This window comes from Cydia strobilella, chromosome 24, assembly GCF_947568885.1.
Source record: "Cydia strobilella chromosome 24, ilCydStro3.1, whole genome shotgun sequence".
NCBI classification, from domain to species: Eukaryota; Metazoa; Arthropoda; class Insecta; order Lepidoptera; family Tortricidae; genus Cydia; species Cydia strobilella.
Window position 1 is genome coordinate 1,665,148 of NC_086064.1, and position 20,996 is coordinate 1,686,143.

At 39.0% G+C, this 20,996-nt stretch overlaps 1 protein-coding gene and 1 long non-coding RNA gene across 2 annotated transcripts; both read left to right on the forward strand.

The window, feature by feature from the left end:
• The first annotated feature begins 3,171 nt into the window (after nt 1-3,171).
• LOC134752242 (uncharacterized) lies at nt 3,172-5,393 on the forward strand. Its single transcript, XR_010128746.1, has 3 exons — nt 3,172-3,287; nt 4,363-4,501; nt 5,322-5,393. It is a non-coding gene; the product is annotated as an uncharacterized LOC134752242 (long non-coding RNA).
• A 5-nt stretch (nt 5,394-5,398) lies between these two features.
• LOC134752410 (transmembrane protease serine 11D-like) lies at nt 5,399-12,225 on the forward strand. Its single transcript, XM_063688121.1, has 6 exons — nt 5,399-5,439; nt 7,162-7,272; nt 7,911-8,089; nt 9,040-9,179; nt 9,836-9,970; nt 12,069-12,225. Exons 1-6 carry the CDS (start codon nt 5,399-5,401, stop codon nt 12,195-12,197), a joined length of 735 nt encoding a protein of 244 aa, XP_063544191.1. The 3' UTR covers nt 12,198-12,225.
• Nucleotides 12,226-20,996: the final 8,771 nt, after the last annotated feature.

A 20,996-nucleotide genomic window follows, 5' to 3' on the forward strand; every position in this document is an offset into this window, starting at 1 on the left:
TAAGGTGGCCAGTTATTTAACAGTGGCTACGTAAGTATAATAAGTTTCCGTTTTACCTGGTTTTAATCCTTTATACTAAACCTAAAGTCATTACTTCCCTCCTTAGCCAGAGTCGGGTAAACCGGCTACTTAAATGACCAGTGCTCATTTCTTGCAGTTATCAATATGTATTATTATGTATGTATAATGTCAACCCAAAACCCCATTCTAAATTCTACCGTAAACCTTTATAATAAGGTTTAAAACAGCTTAAATCCAGTTACCGCTATTGCATTAAGTTGGTACCGAACGAGTCTCAAACCAGAAATATATAACCAATTACACTTTTACATCCAAAAACTATAAGCTAAGGTAAAACGAACCTTATCTGTAAAGCAATAAAATTGGTATGTGTAGTAAAATAAGTTTGTGTTATATAGGGAAAATATAACAACAAAACATCGATTTTGTTATTTTAGCTTCATTTATAAGAGTAATGAGTCTGAGATGGTATATAGTGGACAATATTAGTGTATTTCATTTTGTGATTATACATTTAATTGTGTAAAATGATCAGGTAAAGTCAATTGTTTAGTTAAAAGTAACATAACCTCAATTGAAGTAGGAAAAACATATATGAACTTTGTTAAGGAAATAACAAATATAATTATTTTAATGTATGCTTACGATATTTATATACTGATTTTATATATGTACCGTAAAATGGGGTGAGTAGGAGCAAAACTGACATTCAAACCTCGATAACATTTTATTTTTACATATGCAAACTGAATGGTGTATATAATAAGTGTTCCGGACGTTTGTATTTTAGTTTTAATTTTATTTTGGATAGTTCTATTTGATAACTTTGACGATAAACAGGAAAAACCACCTCATCCTGTACGTAATTGGGGTGAGATGGGTTTTCATACAAAGGTGATTTTGGAAGTTTTTGGATCGTTTTTTTTATTACGAGTATTACTACAGCTCTATTTTAAATTGGAATACATTATTTTTGTAGCAGTAGCCCTAAAAACCCATCTCACCCCCCTTTCAAACCTTCTCTCCCCATTCATAACCCAACTCTCCTCGCGAAACCTACTCACCCCATTTTACGGTACTTCTATACACCGTGTTATTTTTGATTTCCGTTAATTTTAAGGGGAGATTCTTCAGGTTAAATGAAGTAAATTTCTCTAAGAAACTAGCATTTTAACTCTTACAGTTTTTGAGATATTCAATAAATAAATTTAATTGCTGAGCCTGTGTAAAAGATTCTTCATTGCCTTCAAATTTTATTTATTTTTTAAGTTTCGTCAGTAAAGAGTTTTCCATTGATAGAAAGATAGATTGATTCACTACAAGAAGGTTACTGAGGTGAGTTAGTTTGACAATTCCGACATTACCTACTTTTCTTTCATTATGTGTCACACTAACTTTTACGTAACTCTAAAGGACCTTTTACAATGCAATATTCATTTATTTTGTATGAAAAAGGAAAAAAATATTTTTTTTTCGAATTTTACAAAAAGCGATATACCAGGTCATCATCATCATCATCATCATATCAGCCCTCTATCGCCCACTGCTGAGCATAGGCCTCTCTTCCAGTACGCCACTTGTCCCGGTCCTGAGCTAATCTTATCCAGAAGTGACCCGCAACCTTCCGGATGTCGTCCACCCAACGAGCCGATGGACGCCAGGGGCTTCTTTCATTCGAAAGCGGCCACCATTCCGTTAACATTTTAGTCCACCTGCCATCACTCTGCCTAGCAACCAGGTAGCTTCTATTAATGTACCAAGCAACGTGTCGAATTTAACGGAAATAAAAAAAAAACACGGTGTATACACCAGTTCTGTTAGGTGGTAATGTAAATAGTTAAGGTAGGTGTGAAGGTACGGTCAGCAATTAGTTAGCTCATAAGACTACTACTAAAATATGTACTTACCGTTGTCACTTTACATAAAAAATATAGGTAGTACCATAGAGTAACTTATACTAGAGCGGTACTGTCATAGTAAATTTTGTAACCCCAGTAAATTCACTGCCATCTGTCGACACACTTTCAAACTAAAAATGAAGATTTATAAAAATACGATAGAATGTATTTAAATATAGATGAATGATTTTTTTTATTTGCATTAATTATTTTTATGATTTTGACCCATGTTCTTTCACTGATATGCGTTAAAATTGTTAAATAACAAACGAAACCGTCAACGCCATCTATACGACTGTAGGCCAAAACTAGTAGCGCCCTCTGAACGAGAATCAAATTTTCTTGATTTTCGAGGCACGTTTTTTCCTTAGACTGTATCTATTACGGAGTTATATCTATCTTTGGTAGTACATACCTTTGAACGCGCAGTCTAAATATAATTCTGTAAGTATATTTTATTATTTATTTTAAAAATAGTTGTACAGCATAACAGTATGAAATATACAAAGTCACTGCAAAACTACAAACAAATTAAAAACAAAAACAGGTAAACTAATAATATAATATTATTATACAATAAGCACATTCAAACTGTTGATATACAGAGAGGAGATATATGTTAATATACAGAGAGGAGAATGGGGACTACACTTGTAGTCCACATTTTCCGTATAGAAAAGCTGTTACGGGTTCGTCCACTTTCTTCTTAACTTCCGCAGAAGACACAACTTTAACTAACAGAGTGTCATGAACTGGCCAATTTAATGTAACACACAATATGTACATGACAATGCAATGTTGTATAAATGACTAAATGACTTACCCCCTTATTGATAAACGTCTACTAAAGTTGACAAGATAAAATAAGATAAGATAAGATAAGATAAGATAAGATAAGATAAGATAAGATAAGATAAGATAAGATACGATAAGATAAGATAAGATAAGATAAGATAAGATAAGATAAGATAAGATATATTACAAGCCGCTAATAATCGTTTGTCCTTTTCCGACGTATTGGTATGATGGAAAGGGACAAACAATTATTAGCGGCTTGTCAACTTTAGTAGACTAGACTTATATTGACCGGGATATAGACCCTCATCGACCCTTATCGGGAACTCATAAATAATACAAAAGGTAATCACGGTCTATATCCCGGTCAATATAAGTCTAGTGAAACTAACCGTGAATCATTCAAAACATTAACTTTAGTATACGTTTATGAATAAGGGGGGTTTTTCCGCGTGTTTGACCAATTTCTCGTAATTTGCAGGTTCCTGGCAGTGCTTGCTGCGGTCCAGTATGCGGTGGCTGTCACGGAACCTTCCCTAGATGAGATTATTAACGAGATCTTCGGGATATCAGGTGTGTTTTCATTCATTCTTTAAAAAAAACATTTAATCTGTCGAAATAAACCCTATTTTACATTTACTTATTCTGCCAAACTGCAAGACAGTTTGTTGGCAGAGGGGACTCCCTTAAAACAGATGGGTAGTCTTAGCTAGCTTACATACTAAATACATAGCCTACATAGGTACATCTTAGTGTTTACGGTAGTAACTTCAATTTAATTCAATTAAATTTAATTTTAATTAAATTTTAATTTAATTAGATTTATTAATTTTAATTTTAATTTAATTTTGTTTAATTTTGTTTTGTGTATTTGTTGTGTTGTTGTGTTGTTGTTTGTGTGTTGTGTGTTTAAAATTATGGCTTTAGTCCAGTGGGACCATTTTGCCAGTATCAAGGTCTTAGGAGTTTTGAATGATTCACGGTTACTTTCACTAGACTTATATTGACCGGGATATAGACCGAGCGCGGTCTACACAACTTTGACACCCACCCGCTATCTTCAGTTACCCGTGAACAGGAGCTAAAAACAATACAAAAGATAATCACGGTCTATATCCCGGTCAATATAAGTTGATATAAGTCTAAGAAGGTCTTTGGAGCTTTAAGTACGACTAAAATACAGTGTACGGTGATTTTATTAGAACTTGCTAATAGGGGTTATTACTGCAATGTTCTGCCACCAGAGAGCAGAAGTAGCCTTTTTAGTAAACCATAGAGTAACTTATACATACTGTACCTTTAACAGGTTTTTGACAAGTTTTCAGAGATAATAAAATATGACATTGATGCATCAAGGCGGTTTGTTTACAGAGGATCCGAAATTTCGCTATCTGCCTCTTTATCGCTCGAATATGCTGCAAGAGTGAGATATGTTAGATAACGAAATTTCGATTTTCTTGTTTCGCGATAGACCCTCAGATTGTGGTAATGGCGCCCCCTGCGCAGAGTTTCGTGTAATATTCCCTATTGGAAACTTGCATGAGAATTTTCTCATGAACTTCCGAAAATTATGGAAATTTTGAATTCAAACACACCACACACACTGCTAAACACCGCACCCTTTTCATTTTGCTTTAATCATTTTCAGAAGACGAAGATGACAGCCAAGTGGGGCTCCCGGGCTGCAACGACCTTGAGGGCTCCGGCCGCGGCTGCCAGGAGTGCTATCTCTGTAACCACACCCTCATACAGGACAGCAGGATTAAAGGAGGGCACGTGGAACTACAGTACGTATTTAGCATCTAGATCTAAGCTAGAGCTAGGTCTGAAGCGTGTCCCGTAATGACCTTGAGGATTCAGACGCCCGATTATAGGAGGTCACGTGGAACTGCAGTACGTATAGTTAGCATCTAGGTCTAAGCTGGAGCTAGGTCTCAAGCGTGTCCCGTAATGACCTTGAGGATTCAGACCCTCATATAGGACATCAGGATTAAAGGAGGGCACGTGGAACTACAGTACGTATTTAGCATCTAGGTCTAAGGTAGATCTAGGTCTCAATCGTGTCCCGTAATGACCTTGAGGATTCAGACCCTCATATAGGACATCAGGATTAAAGGAGGACACGTGGACTGTAGAACGTACTAATAATACTCCAAATTATACCGTATCTTGAGAAAACCTCAATAGAATTCACAAAGGGAGCGTTAGCGGATGGGTTTCTTTGTAAACGCACAGCGTGTGACCAGATGCCGGCTGAGGGTTTAAGCAACCTTAATACCCCTTAGAGCCACTTGCGCCATCCAGGGTTAGCCCAGGGTTAAATTGTACTGGTAAGTCCAGGTTTAACTGGATAACTCCGAGTTAGGGGCTAACCCTGGATGGCGCAAGTGGCCCTGAGACGTAGTAACTACTTATTAATCTGTGCCCTGAGTCCGACGGCTTCTCGACTCTCGGTGTGTAGAATAGGCTTTCACTTATCAGTGAAGAGGATTGCGTATTTAATTACAGTTTCACCCGTATTATCGTCATGTCTATCCGTCTGTATGTTCGTCACTTGTCTCGGTGTTAGAGATATATCATTTTGACTTGTTTTTTCTTGATTTTCAGATTAAAAGATTCATCATGCGCCACCACCCAGATATGCTGCGTCCAACAACAAGACCTCGTTAATTACAGGCTTGTACATGAATTTCGCAGTTTTAGACAGAGGTTCCGCCAATATCGAGTGAGAAACCCCAACATCAGTTACTGCATAACCTCTAGCTTCAAACAGTTGCGCCCTTTTGTCACAGGGCGGACACGCTATACATCAAAAATCACTTTCGTTTCTATGTGTGAACGGCACGTCTGTACACGCGTCATGCGTCATAGTGTGAGTAAGTTGCTTAAAAATAGTACTGAGCGGCCGGCAAACGGTCGTCAATCTGCTGTCGCGGGGCGAGGTCATTCGAGTCGGGGCGGGGCGGTGCGTGGCCGTTCTGTATGATAATACTATTACTTATTCTGTGCTTTTGTCCCGAGTCCGAACACATTTTATAAGGAAGTGCTGTACATCCTCGACAGAGTTGCAAATATCGCAGTCGCAAAAATACGTTGTTACAAAAAAAAAAAATATTATACTTAGCACAATCGGACCTAGTTCCACAGTAACCTCAATAAGGCTTATGTTGTGGGTATTAGACAACGATATACATAATCCATACTTATTATAAATGCGAAAGTCTGTCTGTGTGTTCTCTCTTCACGCTTAAACCGCTGAATATTGAGTCCCTGAGAAGGAAATAGGATAGTTTTTTCCCCGAAAATCATCCCTTAAGAAAGTAAAAAGCGGGGTGGAATTGAGATAATTAATGAAGTGCCTGCTAATTTGTGTGCATAATATGCTCAAATTGAATGATTGCTATGAGATTTTTCCCAGGCGCTATACTTACTTTAGCTGCTGTTACTAACTCCACGCAGACGAAGTCGCGAGCAAAAGCTAGTATATAGATATATCTAAATACTTAGAAAACATTCATAACTCAGGAACATATAAATATCTGTGATAAACATACAAAAGAATGTCCATATCAGGCACACCGGCTAAGCTAGGAGGCCGTTTAAACAATTAAAATTGTATCAATACATAAGTTTTGTGTTTTTCCTCGCATTTTCCATGCCTATGCCGAACATTTTAAGGACCATATTAGATATGTATGTATTTACTGTAAAACGTTGTACAATACACTGGCGAATAAGTAATTCGCAACTCGTGTCGACATAAAACACTCTCTTCGGTCGTGTTTTAATTTAACGCCACTCGTTACGAATTTCCTATTTTTCGCATTTGTATCGTAATGTACTATTTCAACACACTTGCTCAAAACTTCGTTTTTATTCCACCGATTTTTGGCTCATAATCCTAGATATTAAACACGCGTGCTCTTTCAGTGTATTATTCCACTCGTGCTTTTTCATTATATTATCCGACTGAGTTAAGAAGGTAACTGATTGCTAATGCTATGCATGGAAAGGGAGCCATCTTTAATTGGTCAGACTGGCGGGCACCGGCGCGCTCCTCGCGCCTGCGCGGTGCGCGGCCCGGCCGGGGCGAGGGGCGGCCGGCAGTGTGACAGATGCAACACACAATACTAACTGTTTTAACTATTAAAATTTGATTAATATGAGTATCTTTTTTTTTCTCGCAAGTGTGTTGAAAAACGTCGTATGAAACGCGTGTGCATTGGTCATTACACACATCGGCTTTCTTATTGCGCGCGAGCTTAAGCGAGCTTAAGCGAACAATATCGCCTCGTGTGTAATAACCAACTTAGCACACTTGTATCATAATGTACTATTAAGATTATTTTGGACTATGGGAGATTTTGGACTATAGGCTTTACCGTACTATGTTTACAGGTAAATCTGTACATTTTATAGTACCTCTAAATATTACGTTTATACGCAGATTAAGCGACGCGTGCGGCATAAACAATCCAGATGGCAAGCCCCGCAAGCGGCGCTCCGCCCCGCGGGCTGTGCTCCAAGGAGAGTTCCCTTGGCGGGCCTGGGTTTACAAGTACGTGTTTCTTTCATCAGTACTTTCATAGCAAAGTTTACAGCTATGTACACATGAGTTTCTGTGTCTTTATCCAACTATTTCTAGTAAGTAGCTCTGTACGTGATCCTCACCTGGGTATTTATTACCTAACCAACCATACACAATAAACAATCTAGACGGCAAGCCCCGCAAGCGGCGCTCCGCCTCCCGCACCGTGCTACAAGTGACTTACCCTGGCGGACGCGGGTGTACAAGTATCTTGATCATCATCTTCTCTTCTTCAGCTCGTTGCCATCCAATGCTGAGTGTATGCAATCTTCCAAGTGGACATAAAATTCAAAATATACACAACTACCGGTCGCGCAATGACCTCATTTAACTCTTCCATACAATTCCTGTCAGCGGTCTGTTTGAGCCTAACAGTTCTGGCATGTCAAACTTGATAGTATGTGTGTAAGTACTAAGTAACATGCATAGGTACCTAAATATTTATTTAATTATTTATTTATTTAAACTTTATTGCACGGTAAAAGTTGTACAAAAGGCGAACTTAATGCCAGAAGGCATTCTCTACCAGTTAATCTTTGGGCCAAACAGAGATTAAATTTAATAGTAATAGGTGCGTATCTAGTAGGTAAGTATCTTGTTGTTTTCAGAAAGAATTCCCGCACCCCGCTCTGCGCCGCTTCATTCGTGCAGGAAGACACCATGGCGCTCCTAACCCTGGCTTCTTGCGTCCAGGGTCTGTCTGCCGAGGGTCTGGAGGTGGCTTTCGTGAAGGGAGGCCAACGTGCTGCTGTTGGCAAAGTTACTGTACATAGTGGTTACAAAGCAGGTCAGGATTTTGAGGAAGGCAGGCATTCCAGAAAAGTGTCGCTATTTTGATAACTTTGCCTTTAAATCAAAGTCATATAAAACAGAGAGAGGTTATTAAGATAGCTGCCAATACGCGTCACGTACCCGACAAAGTAGACCTTTGGAACGCCTCCAAAGTAGCGGCGTCTTTTGTAGAATTTCTGGTACATTCGGTGACTCAGGAACTGTTGCTTTAGGTCCCAAAATGCCTTCATGTCAGATCAACCGAGAAACGTTCCATGCAGCAGCAGGCCTTTTGGAACAATTGATCTAATAGAAGAAAGGAAGCTCTCCACAACAACTGTATATTTGCCAAACTCGCTCGTTGTTATCTCAAGTTGAAACCGCCGTGACTCGGGTGGCCGAGTGGTTGAGGCATCTGCCGCGAAAGGCCTTGGTCACTTTTCGTATATGACATCTATTTCAGTTGAAAATTATTGTACTGTGTTTCTTTAGTACATGTACAGTGTGTAAAAACGGTTATTTATAATAAGGGTTTTTGAATGATTCACGGTTAGTTTCACTAGACTTATATTGACCGGGATATAGACCGTGATTACCTTTTGTATTGTTTTTGAGCTCCCGATAACTCGTCACCCGTCGTGGTCGTCGTCGTCGTGGGTTTGTGTCACCCGTGAACAGTGGCGTAACTACGGGGGGGGCATAGGGGGCAAGTGCCCCGGGCGCCATCCAAGGGGGGGCGCCAAAATGGGCAAAAGGCAGCAGCAGGGAAACTTTTGTCAGTCGTCAGGGGGCGCAAATTTGGCGACTGCCCCGGGCGCCATATCCTCTAGCTACGCCCTTGCCCGTGAACAAGATGTAACTGCGTCGAAATATCGAGAGCTCAAATACAATACAAAAGGTAATCACGGTGTATATCCCCGTCAATATAAGTCTACGGTTATTTATGTTATGCTGATTATGTTCCAGGACAAGACACCAACAACATAGCCATCTTGAAGCTCCGCTCACTAGAATCGACACCGGCGTGGGCGTCCCCCGCCTGTCTACCTCTGGCCCCACCTTCACATGCTGCGCCCTGCATCACCACCTCTGACAAGGATATCCGTGTAAGTAGTAACTTGATGATCTGGAAGTTGGCACCTAATGACACTGAACGTTGAGGGAAACTGGCTAACTGGACAGATCAGATTCGTGAGATTAATGACTCTGAACAAGAAATATGACACTCGACGAAAGAAGTCACTGAACAAGAAATATGACCCTCGACGAAAGAAGAGGTTCTTACATGCTGCTCCCTGCATCACCTCTGACGAAAATATCTTAAGATGACGAAGATAAAGATCCTGCCTTGAAATTCGACAAAGAAAAAAACCGGCCAAGTGCGAGTCGGACTCGCGCACGAAGGGTTCCGTACCATTACGCAAAAAACGGCAAAAAACCACGTTTGTTGTATGGGAGCCCCACTTAAATATTTATTTTATTCTGTTTTCAGTATTTGTTGTTATAGCGGCAACAGAAATATATCATCTGTGAAAATTTCAACTGCCTAGTTATTAAGGTTCATGAGATACAGCCTGGTAACAGACGGACAGACAGACAGACAGACAGCGAAGTCTTAGTGATAAGGTCCCGTTTTTACCCTTTGCCCTATATCTATCAGTTACGTTTAGTTTATAAGTTTTGATACTATATTTATATTCATTTGTTCCAATAAAGATTTACCTTAAAGTGAAAACACCTAATATTTATAATTCCGTTTCAGTTAAACACCATAATACCTCTACGCACAGTATGCACGGAGGCCCACGAAGCCCCGCCGGACTCTTTGATCTGTGCCGTGGCACCACCCAAGGACTATCAACCGGCAAAAGCTGCAGGCCTCTTCTGCAAAGAACAGGTCATTAGCCCAGCTCTTGGCGGTGGAGCAATTTCCATGTATCTCTTTCTTGAGCCTTTCCGACCACCTGATACGACAGGACGTTTATCTTTTCCTCAAGTTGGTCCATGTATGTTCTTCGTCTCCCTCTCTTCCGCCTCAACCTTCAACCTTGTGCAGGAAAGGAGTTCCCTGTTGCAAATCATTGAGAGCAGAAGAGGGAAGATGGTTGGGCACTACGACACGACGATTTTATAAAAAATATCGTGGAAGGGGAAGTAGAAGGAAGGCGGAAGAGAGGGAGACCAAGGAAGAACAGGTATTTCGGTATCATGTTTTTGGGATACCGCCGTTTAGCCAAAATATTTTTCGCCAAATTTCACTTCCCAACAAACTTATGGCATCAGTTTCATTTCCCAAATGAAATTTTAGCAAGTTTTTTACTTCGCAACCATTTCATTTCCCAACCCCATACTTGCGAAATGAAAATGACGTACTAGGTTGGGTTAGGTTAGGCTGGATTATGAAAATTTGCGAAATGAAATTTTGCCAAATGATAATTTGCGTAAAATAGTTTGGGAAGTATTAATACTTTGGGAAACGATTTTTGGCAATACATTAGTAAACCCATGTTTCTGCATCAAACATCAAACAAACAAACGTGCCTCGAAAATCACGAAAATTTGATTCTCGTTCAGAGGGCGCTACTAGCTTTGGCCTACTGTCGTATAGATGGCGTTGACGGTTTCGTTTGCTATTTAACAATTTTAACGCATATCAGTGAAAGAACATGGGTCAATAGTAGTTTATGTGACTGCTACATAATGAAAGGCATTAAAACTCGAGTGTGGGTTTATGAAACGAACGTAGTGAGTTTCATAAATAGAATCACACGAGTGTTTTAATGCCTAATTATGTACAGTTACATACACTGCTTTATCTACACACATATTATAAACTTTCTATGATATATTCACTAACCTCGTATTACAGCCGACATTTGCACTCTGGCGGAATTCGCGGATATGAGGTGGCGTCTCCGAAATATCTTTATCGCACATTTTATACGAAACTTTTGCTAGTTAAAAGCAACAAAACAAATTATTTTTTACTTACAAACTAATTAAAAGATAAACTGCACGTCAAATGGCGGCAAAGAAAACTTTTTTCACGCATGTCACGCATCCGTAGTTTTTTTTTTATTCAGAGACAAACTAGAGTGGGGGTCGATTGCCATATCGTTCGATACCAACTAACAAGCGAGATTTGTCAAATTTGTATGCAATTGACATTTCATTTCGAATAAAACATCATCTCGACTGATATTAGAATAGAGGTCAAATCAAATTTCCTTGTTTTTCAGAGAGGTTCGAAATTTGAATAAAATAATATTATCGAAATCGATGTTATTATTTAGTAATAATAACATTTTCACAGATAAAAAATTTGCTGTAACAAAACAGTTTATCTTAATGTTGGCCATTATTTACGGATTTTTAAGGCATCATAGAGGGTTTATGATATGTGTGTAGATATAATCATAAAAATAATTAATGCAAATAAAAAAAAACATTTATCCATATTTAAATACATTTTATCGTATTTTTATAAATATTTATTTTTTGTTTTAAAGTGTGTCGACAGATGGCAGTGAATTTACTGTGGTTACAAAATTTACTATGACAGTACCGCTCTAGTATAAGTTACTCTATGCTGCGTATATACCTTTGTATATATAGTGCTTCAAATCTTGTAACTAAAATCTGAACAACTTCCCGGTATCTGATTCAGTTGAAATTTGGAGTATTGTCGTAATTCCGGTGACAATGCAATAATATGCTAACATGGAGGTGTTCTGATGATGCAGCCGGTCGGTAGCCAAAGGAACTCCTCGATGGAAAAACACAAACACATTAAGTTTAGGCTCATTAGAAAGGTCTCAAGAAGTACTTGATAAGACATGCAAATGAGAAGAAGTACAGTCAGCAATAAAAGTGTCACAAAAATTTTTTTTGACAGTAACCTGTTTTTACAAATAATAACACACAGTTAATCTAGTTAGTTTGTTACAGTTAATTGTTTTGTTTTTATGATATAAATGAATCTAAATCTATTTCAGCACGTGACGACTCCATTATACATCCTGCATGGCCTAGCTATATCGAGGCAGGATGACTCGGTGACTACCTACGTCAACGTGTGGCATTTCACCGACTGGATCAAGAATCAGCTTGGGATAGCTCATTAAATTAGTTTTAGCTATTACCACAGAATAAATAATAGCACTAGCAGGCGTGTCTCACTCCGCGATTTCGTCGCGTCGCTACAAGTACCTGCGGCCGCCTCAATTTTGAGGTTTTTCCATAGTAATGGCCGCGTACCGCCACGGAACGCACGTCTGCACGCGCTTCCGCCTCCTTGCGCGTAGTACACGCGTTTTGTTAGGGAGTGAATCTTCTGTACCTACTACTATTATATATTCTGTGGCACTAGGTACAGAAGATTCACTCTCTAACAAAACGAGTCTATTACGACATATATGACCGCTAGGTGGCGCATGCGCTAACAGGCGTCCGTTCCGTAGCGGTGCGCAATTACTATGGCTAGACCTCAGAACTGGGGGCGGTCGCATGTACTTGTAGCGGCGCGACGAAATCGCGGAATGAGTCACGCCTGCTATTAGAAATCTAAAAACCTATGTCAGGCCTATGGAACTTTCCGCGTGAGCACAGATTTATACCTACGAATCGCCTCCCGTTCACGGTAGAAAAGCAAGCCAGTTGGTTGCCACACGCGCTCACGCACGCACGTCACCGCGCGCCGCACTTGCAATTTTTACGATAGTTACAAGCTACGTAGGTACTTACTATTGAATTTCTTTCATTAAACATGTAGTGTTTATTACGACAAATTTATAGTTACAAAGTAAAACAGTTGTAAATGAATGAATAAATGACTAAAATACATAATTTAAGATTTAGATTTCATTTAATTTCACTCCGCTGTTAGAAATGATAAATACCTATTGGTATTTCTAATGATTCTCATGATAAATACCTATTGATGTTTATCATTTCTAAGCGTCGGCAACCCTAGCGTTGTGCCGGTGCGCGCGGTGCGGGGAGCGGACCGCCGAAGGTCATTCCATTGTATTTATGTGTAGGTATCAAAAGGTAGGTATTTGCGTTTTCTTTGAGAGATAAGTATCTGTTCGGAAGAACTATTATATAATCTGTGCCTATGTTAGCCTTACAATAAAAGATTTAAAAATACTTCTAAAATTCTTTTAATATTTTTTTCCGAGTACCTATTACTTTTTACCTGACACCTGTATCAATTATTAGGATTAGGTGACCGGGCGGATCCCAGGCTCCCTATGTGTGGCAAAATAAAGATATTTCCTAAACCTCTTAGACAAAGAACAATAATTGTTCTAGTAAATAATATTTATTTCAAACGAATAATGTTTACGTGCCAGCAGCTGCTCTCTTGATAGAGAAGGAATTAAATACCAAATATGAAATTCTTATTTAACGATGTACATATGTACATACAATAGGGGATATTACTGCAGTGTTCTGTCACCAGAGTGCAGTACTAGCCTTTTTAGTAAACCATAGAGTAACTTATACATACTGCACCTTTAACAGGTTTTTGACAAGTTTTCAGAGATAATAAAATATGACATTGATCAATGCATCAAGGCGGTTTGCTTACTGAGGACCTACCGGGAAACGCGAATCCGAAATTTCGCTATCTGCCTCTTTATCGCTCGAATATGCAAGTGACAGAGATGTTAGATAACGAAATGTCGATTTTCTTGTTTCGCGATAGACCCTCAGATTGTTGTAGTGGCGCCCCCTTCGCAGAGTTTCGCGTAATATTCCCTGTTGAATATTGTTTAAAGAGCCCTCTATGATATCAGTCAAGAACCACATAATATGGAGCTCGGATGCTACGCTCCGCGGATACAAGGTGTAACTTATCGCCGCTAGATGACGTGAAAACGAATCTTTGAAAATCTCAGACAGATAGCAAAGAGGATATAATATTATAGAGCGGTACTGTCATAGTAAATTTTGTAACCACAGTAAATTCACTGCCATCTATCGACACACTTTAAAACTAAAAATGAAGATTTATAAAAATACGATAGAATGTATTTAAATATGGATAAATGATTTTTTTTATTCGCATTTATTATTTTTATTATTTTGACCCATGTTTATTTACTGATATGCGTTAAAATTGTTAAATAATAAACGAAACCGTCAACGCCCTCTATACGAGAGTAGGCCAAAGGTAGTAGCGACATCTGATCGAGAATCAAATTTTCGTGATTTTCGAGGCACGTTTTTTCCTTAGACTGTATCCATCTATTACGGAGTTATATCTATCTTTGCAGATAGCTAGCCTAACAAATATAAAAATTTAAATATTATAAATTTGGTTTAATAGTGGATCCATGAGCTGTAGGCCTTGCGATAGTCGCGACAAAAAAGCTTAAAAAATATTTAAACAAAAAATACTTATACTACCTACTACCAAAGATAGATATAACTCCGTAATAGATGTATACAGTCCAAGGAAAAAACGTCCCTCGAAAATCAAGAAAATTTGATTCTCGTTCAGAGGGCGCTACTAGCTTTGGCTTACTGTCGTATAGATGGCGTTGACGGTTTCATTTGTTATTTAACAATTTTAACGCATATCAGTGAAAGAACATGGGTCAAAATCATAAAAATAATTAATGCAAATAAAAAAAATCATTTATCTATATTTAAATACATTCTATCGTATTTTTATAAATCTTCATTTTTAGTTTTAAAGTGTGTCGACAGATGGCAGTGAATTTACTGGGGTTACAAAATTTACTATGACAGTACCGCTCTAGTATCAGTTACTCTATGCAATGGTCTTAAGTGTCATAGACCCCAATCGCACTTAAGACCCTTATGCAAATTTTCACCATTATGTACCTTTTCCAAAAAACGAAACTACAGAAAAATTCCATACTATTAAACCTTTTTTTTATACAGGGGAAATGCGTTACGCATACCACCCGGGCGCGGGGATGTACCCGGGATGGTTATGTGGGACTCACCTCGTAAGTCCGGTATACCCACTAAAACCACCTCTGTCGCCTCGGAGCTGTAAGGCGAGGCTATGGGAACACCAGTGCACTCTACCATGACATACTATTGTTTTTTTTTTTTTTATTTTTTTTTTATTTTTAGGGTTCCGTACCTCAAAAGGAAAAAACGGAACCCTTATAGGATCACTCGTGCGTCTGTCTGTCTGTGGTCTGTCCGTCTGTCACAGCCTATTTTCTCCGAAACTACTTGACCAATTAAGTTGAAATTTGGTATACATATGTAACTTTGTGACCCAAAGACGGACATATAACGTAAACAAATAAATTTTAAACATGGGGGCTACTTTTGGGGGGTAAATGAGAAAATTTAAAAATAAAGTTTTTCAAACTATATCGTGTTACATATCAAATGAAAGAGCTCATTATGAGAATCTCAAATATATTATTTATATAATTTTAGGATAAACAATTTAGAAGTTATTCAAGAAAATACGCAAAAAATGACCATTCCCCCCTTTATCTCCGAAACTACTGGGTCTAAAATTTTGAAAAAAATACACAAAATAGATCTTTACCTATAGATTACAGGAAAACCTATTAGAAATTGCAGTCAAGCGTGAGTCGGACTTAATTACTTAGTTTTTGATCCGACCCCTACGGGTTTTTAAAGACATTTCACACACGTTTCACATAAAAAATACATTGTTTAAATTGTATAATGTACGGAACCCTTTTGGAACGCGAGTCCGACTCGCACTTGGCCGGTTTTTTTGTACTATTGAACATGCTCACAAAATTTCACGAGAATCGGTTGAGAATTGCGACGTAGAGGAGAACATCCGGACATACGAAAGCAGTTTGTCCGACTTGGTCCGACTCAATACGGTAGGTATATGTCTAATTGTTTTATTTTATCGCCACGTCCATTATAGGGGTGTTTACTTTTTTTTTTTGTTAGCCTACTTTGGTGTCCCACTGCTGGGCAAAGGCCTCCCCTCGTTTTCTCCACTCGACTCTGTCATCGGCATTTTCCCACCATTTGGGGTAGAATGCGTCAAAGTCGTCCCGCCATCTCCTTTTTGGTCTGCCTGAACCCCGGCCTGCACCGTCTATGGTGCTCCGTGGGTCCCACTCAGTAACCATTCTGGCCCACCTTTCCGGGTGGGGTTACTATATAACGTTTTAAACCTATGCTACATAGCCTGATATTTGTAAACAAGTTTTTATGATAATAAACAATTATGTAGATTTTAACCTACTTTTAACCTACACCGTGATCTCGGATGATCTTTCTTGACATCTTGTTTTACATGTTATTTTAAATTTAACAAAGTAAAACTTCTTTAGGCGCGACTAGAGGATAACTCAGATTTATTTTCTGACGGAAGTAACGCTCAATCAATCAATCTTTATGTAAAATGGCTCCATCGATACTGTCGATGATTTCGCCAACGTCAAAGTGGGATCCACGTGGGATCGAGTTCTATTTCTTCAATCTTGATGTAAATCAGCCAGTGTACGGTAAAAGTATAAATAATACAATTAAGGCCTCTAGGGCTCTATCCAGATACGGTTACAGGTAGAAATACCAAATGCTCTTAGAGCACGACGTTGTTCGGTAGTTGTGATATTATGAGCTCTTGTATAGCGATAGCGACTATACAAAGGCCACGTGGAGCACGTTGACGCCAAAACGGTGGATAAACTCGTATCTAGATTAATTCTTCATTATCCGCACACGTCTTCATTAGTTTACTGCATAATAAGCTATCAGTATTACACTTCAAACAACGTTAATGAGCAAAAACAAAAAATTAATCCCGACTCGATGTCGCCAAGATGGCGGTCGTCAAGCAACCCAAGTAACGCTCAGTAGTGACACACGCACAATAGGACATACGTCAAAGTGCCAACAGCGATAAACGTCACTGTCAAAAAAGTTTTACGTCAATCGCGCGTAAAAATTACACGCACACTTTTTTTGTGTTTGTTGTGGAACTTAGGGTAGAAGAGGCGAATCGGATCATGATGAAAAATCCGTTGATGTTTCAAATATTGCATTGATATGAACACCCTAAAATTGTACCGTATACCGTACATCTCTCCTACGATAGCACGATAATAGGTGACATCCGTTAAAAGATCTCGCATTTGATAAAACTTTATCTTGCATTGAACGTTGTTAAAAATACATTATTAAAATACATGAAAATGTATGTAAAATAACCATGTTGTTTTTATTTTATGACATAGAATTATGTCCAGATTTCACTCCGCATACGTTACTTTTGTGCTGCGGGCTTAGCACGGTAGCATTTTTATCGCCTGTCACCATGCCTGTCACGTTCTAACAAGTGTGTAAGTGCGAAAGTGACAGGCATAGTGACAGGTGATAAAAATGCAACCATGCTGACACCGCTGGTTTGTTTGAATTAGAATAAAATACGATTTAGTGTGTCCGTGCAGCCGTAGTTTAATTGTATGTCAACAATATGTCTATTTCCTTTATTTCGCAAACCAGTCATACAACGCAACAACAAAATACGAAGCATAGTTGTCAATAGAATGTATAACTTAATTTTTTTTGTACTATCGTTTGAAAAAAGCGTTCGTGCACGGAATTTATTCGCAGACGGATTTGGCCGCATTGATCTGTGGGCTTAAATTGAGGGCCGAGGATAGTTACATAATACAGTGACAAAGATTATAAGTATTTTAATGTACTAGCCAAATAGTTACATATAAGGAAGCCCTAATCGCGGCCATTAGGCTCGATGGAATCCGCCGCAACATTGCATTTCGTAACTAGCATAGCGTATAACAGCTACTCCACTTTATACAGTAGGGCTAAGATGGTTGGTTTTTATCATCTGTCATCATGCCTGTCACGTTCTAACAAGTATGTAAGTGCGAAAGTGACACATGACATGATAAGTGATAAAATTGTGACCATGATACCGCAGCTTAGTTTTTGCTATCACTGACCAAACTCTGGGGGGTGAATATGTAAGTCATATTGAACAACTTTTACTATGGGGCCAACCCCGTAATCTCATACATTTCGGTCATTCAGAGTCAATGTTTTCTATAAAACAGCTGATTTTTAGGGTTCCGTACCCAAAGGGTAAAAACGGGACCTTATTACTAAGACTCCGCTGTCCGTCTGTCCGTCCATCTGTCTGTATGTCACCAGGCTGTATCTCATTAACCGTGATAGCTAGACAGTTGAAATTTTCACAGATGATGTATTTCTGTTGCCGCTATAACAACAAATACTAAAAACAGAATAATATAAATATTAAAATGGGGCTCCCGTACAACAAACGTGATTTTTTTGCTGTTTTTTTCCGTAATAGTACGGAACCCTTCGTGCGCGAGTCCGACTCGCACTTGGCCGGTTTTTTTCCACGATTTCGGGCCCCATAGTAAAACTTTATCAGTATGACCTACATATTCACCCCTCAGTTTGGTCACAGATGTACAGTCGAAGGCAAAAATATCAATCCAGACAAATGACCCAAAAATATGTGAATACGACTTTATTGTCTAAGGTGTAAGAGCGTACACATATTTTTGAATCTTTGGGAATGTATATTTTATGCCCTTGACTGTAGTCTGTTCAGAGATAAAAACATCAGCTCTCGCGTCGAATGATATTCCCAATGACATTCATACCTATCATTTTGTTTGATGTTATTTAACTTTAATCTCCTCTTCTTTGGCCAACCCTCTTCCCAGCTCATCTGGGGTCGGGTCTCCTTGTACGTTTGCGCCAGAGAGCTCTGTTCTAGGTTGTCTGCGTAGTTAGGCTGTCCTGGTTCATCTCTTTTTTTGTCCACCAAGTAGCAGGGGGTCTACCTCGTCCTCTGGGTCGGTTTGGTATGTTCAGGACCTTTTTGACTACATATTTCATTTCATTTCATTTCATTTATTGATTGTAAAGTCATTTACATACATTTTATAGTTTAAGTGTTACATCAATTCTGAAAGTCAGTCCATGACGTCCTGTGAGGTGACATAGTCATCTTCTTGCCTGGAAATGTGTCCGAACCAGCGTAGTCGGCTTTCCTTTATTTTGTCAGCTATTGGAGCTACTTTAAAGGTTCCCCTCACGTGTTCGTTGCGAACTTTGTCCAGACGTGTCACTCCACCTGCCCATCTAAGCATCTTCATTTTTTTTTTTATATGAAATAGGAGGCAAACGAGCAGACGGATCACCTGATGGTAAGCGATTACCGCCGCCCATGGACACACGCAACACCAGAGGGGTTGTAAGTGCGTTGCCGGCCTTTAAGATGGGAATACGCTCTTTTCTTGAAGGTTTGAAGGTCGTATGTAGTTGTTGCTCGTGTACTGCTTTAGTAGCCCATGTCATTTAACTTTAATACTTCTAGAAAATCTACGTCAATGTCCTTTATGCATTAAGTATTATTAGTAATGATTCAAAAAATCTATTTTTAAACATACTTAACAATACTGCGCTTATTTGGCGCTGACAAAAAAAATCGGACAAGTGCGAGTCGGTCTCGCCCACCGAGGTTCCCGTACTTTTTAGTATTAGTTGTTATAGCGGCAACAGAAATACATAATCTGTGAAAATTTCAACTGTGATAGCTAGTCACGGTTCATGAGATACAGCCTGGTGACAGACAGACGGACAGACAGATGGACAGACAGATGGAAAACGGACAGATGGACAGTTGAGTCTTAGTAATAGGGTCCCGATTTTATCCTTTGGGTACCTACGGAACCCTACAAACAAACAATATTTAAATTTAAAATACGGAATTTACCTATTTTTATTTCCAGAACCTGCTAATTGATTTCTAAATGGGGGTAAAGGTTTAACAAATTAATTATTATTTATTTACATCTTAAACGTACAGTCGCTATCAGATATATCGGAGCAGCCAAGGTGCTCACAAATATTTGAACACGCCTCTATTGTCAAGGCGTTAAGTGCGTGTTCCGATATTTTTGAGCACCTCTTTAAATACCTATAATACAAATTTTATATTGTTATAATGACTTCCCATTTATAGATTGATATTAAGTTAATATAAGTAATATATAGGAAGATATTTGTGCTATAACTGGGGGCTTATTCAAGATGAGAACATCCGGACATACGAAAGCAAAATGCCCGAGTTAAAATAAAACGTAGACCTTCGCTGCGCTTCGATCAAATTCTACGTCCGCGTCCCACAGTAAGCTCTATAAGGCTTGTGTTGTGGGTACGACGACGATAGTTATTGTTATCTTTATTTATCTTTCATCTTAGGCTAGGTTTTTATAATATGGATATAAAAGTAAAATATAAAAATACTTACAAAACAATACAAAATACATATAAACACATTATAAAAAACCTAACCTAGGGTGCCGCCGGCAGCGGGGCAAGGCCCAAGCTACCGGTGGTCAGAGCCGCAGAGAGAGGAACCGGCGGACTATCCGCGCCGTTTCCAAGATCACCGCCTTCTGCATCTGACCCTTGATCCAACCACCTAGCGAGAGTATACCAAGGTGTCGGTCGAGACTCTTCGCTATGAGACCGTTCGCTGAAACGACTATCGGGACAATGCATTTTTATGTGTTTGACGCAAATAAATAAATGAAATGAAATGAAATGATCGTTGAATCAACATCCCACATTCCCACATGGCGGTTATCTCGTGAGCCAAGTCTAGGTACTTACTGGACTTGTCCTTCTCGGCTTTCACGAGATTCTCATCATGGGGGATGGTGATATCGACGAGTACGGCCCGTTTATTATTATTATTATTATTATTTGGAGCCTTACGTGTCCCACTGCTGGGCAAAGGCCTCCCCCAATTTCTCCACAGATCTCTGTCCAGTGCTGTGTCTGGCGACTCCTTCAAAAAGGAGTCTAATTCATCCCGCCATCGGCGGACGATAGTTATATTATATAAAATACTTATATTTATATACATA

What these genes read in the sequence shown, in the direction of transcription:
- LOC134752410 (XM_063688121.1), top strand. Translation starts at nt 5,399, where the DNA reads ATGAATTTCGCAGTTTTAGACAGAGGTTCCGCCAATATCGA. An exon ending in ACATAGTGGTTACAAAGCAG is followed by an intron (nt 8,090 to 9,039) that starts GTCAGGATTTTG and finishes ATTATGTTCCAG; the next exon opens with GACAAGACACCAACAACATA. An exon ending in CCTCTGACAAGGATATCCGT is followed by an intron (nt 9,180 to 9,835) that starts GTAAGTAGTAAC and finishes ATTCCGTTTCAG; the next exon opens with TTAAACACCATAATACCTCT.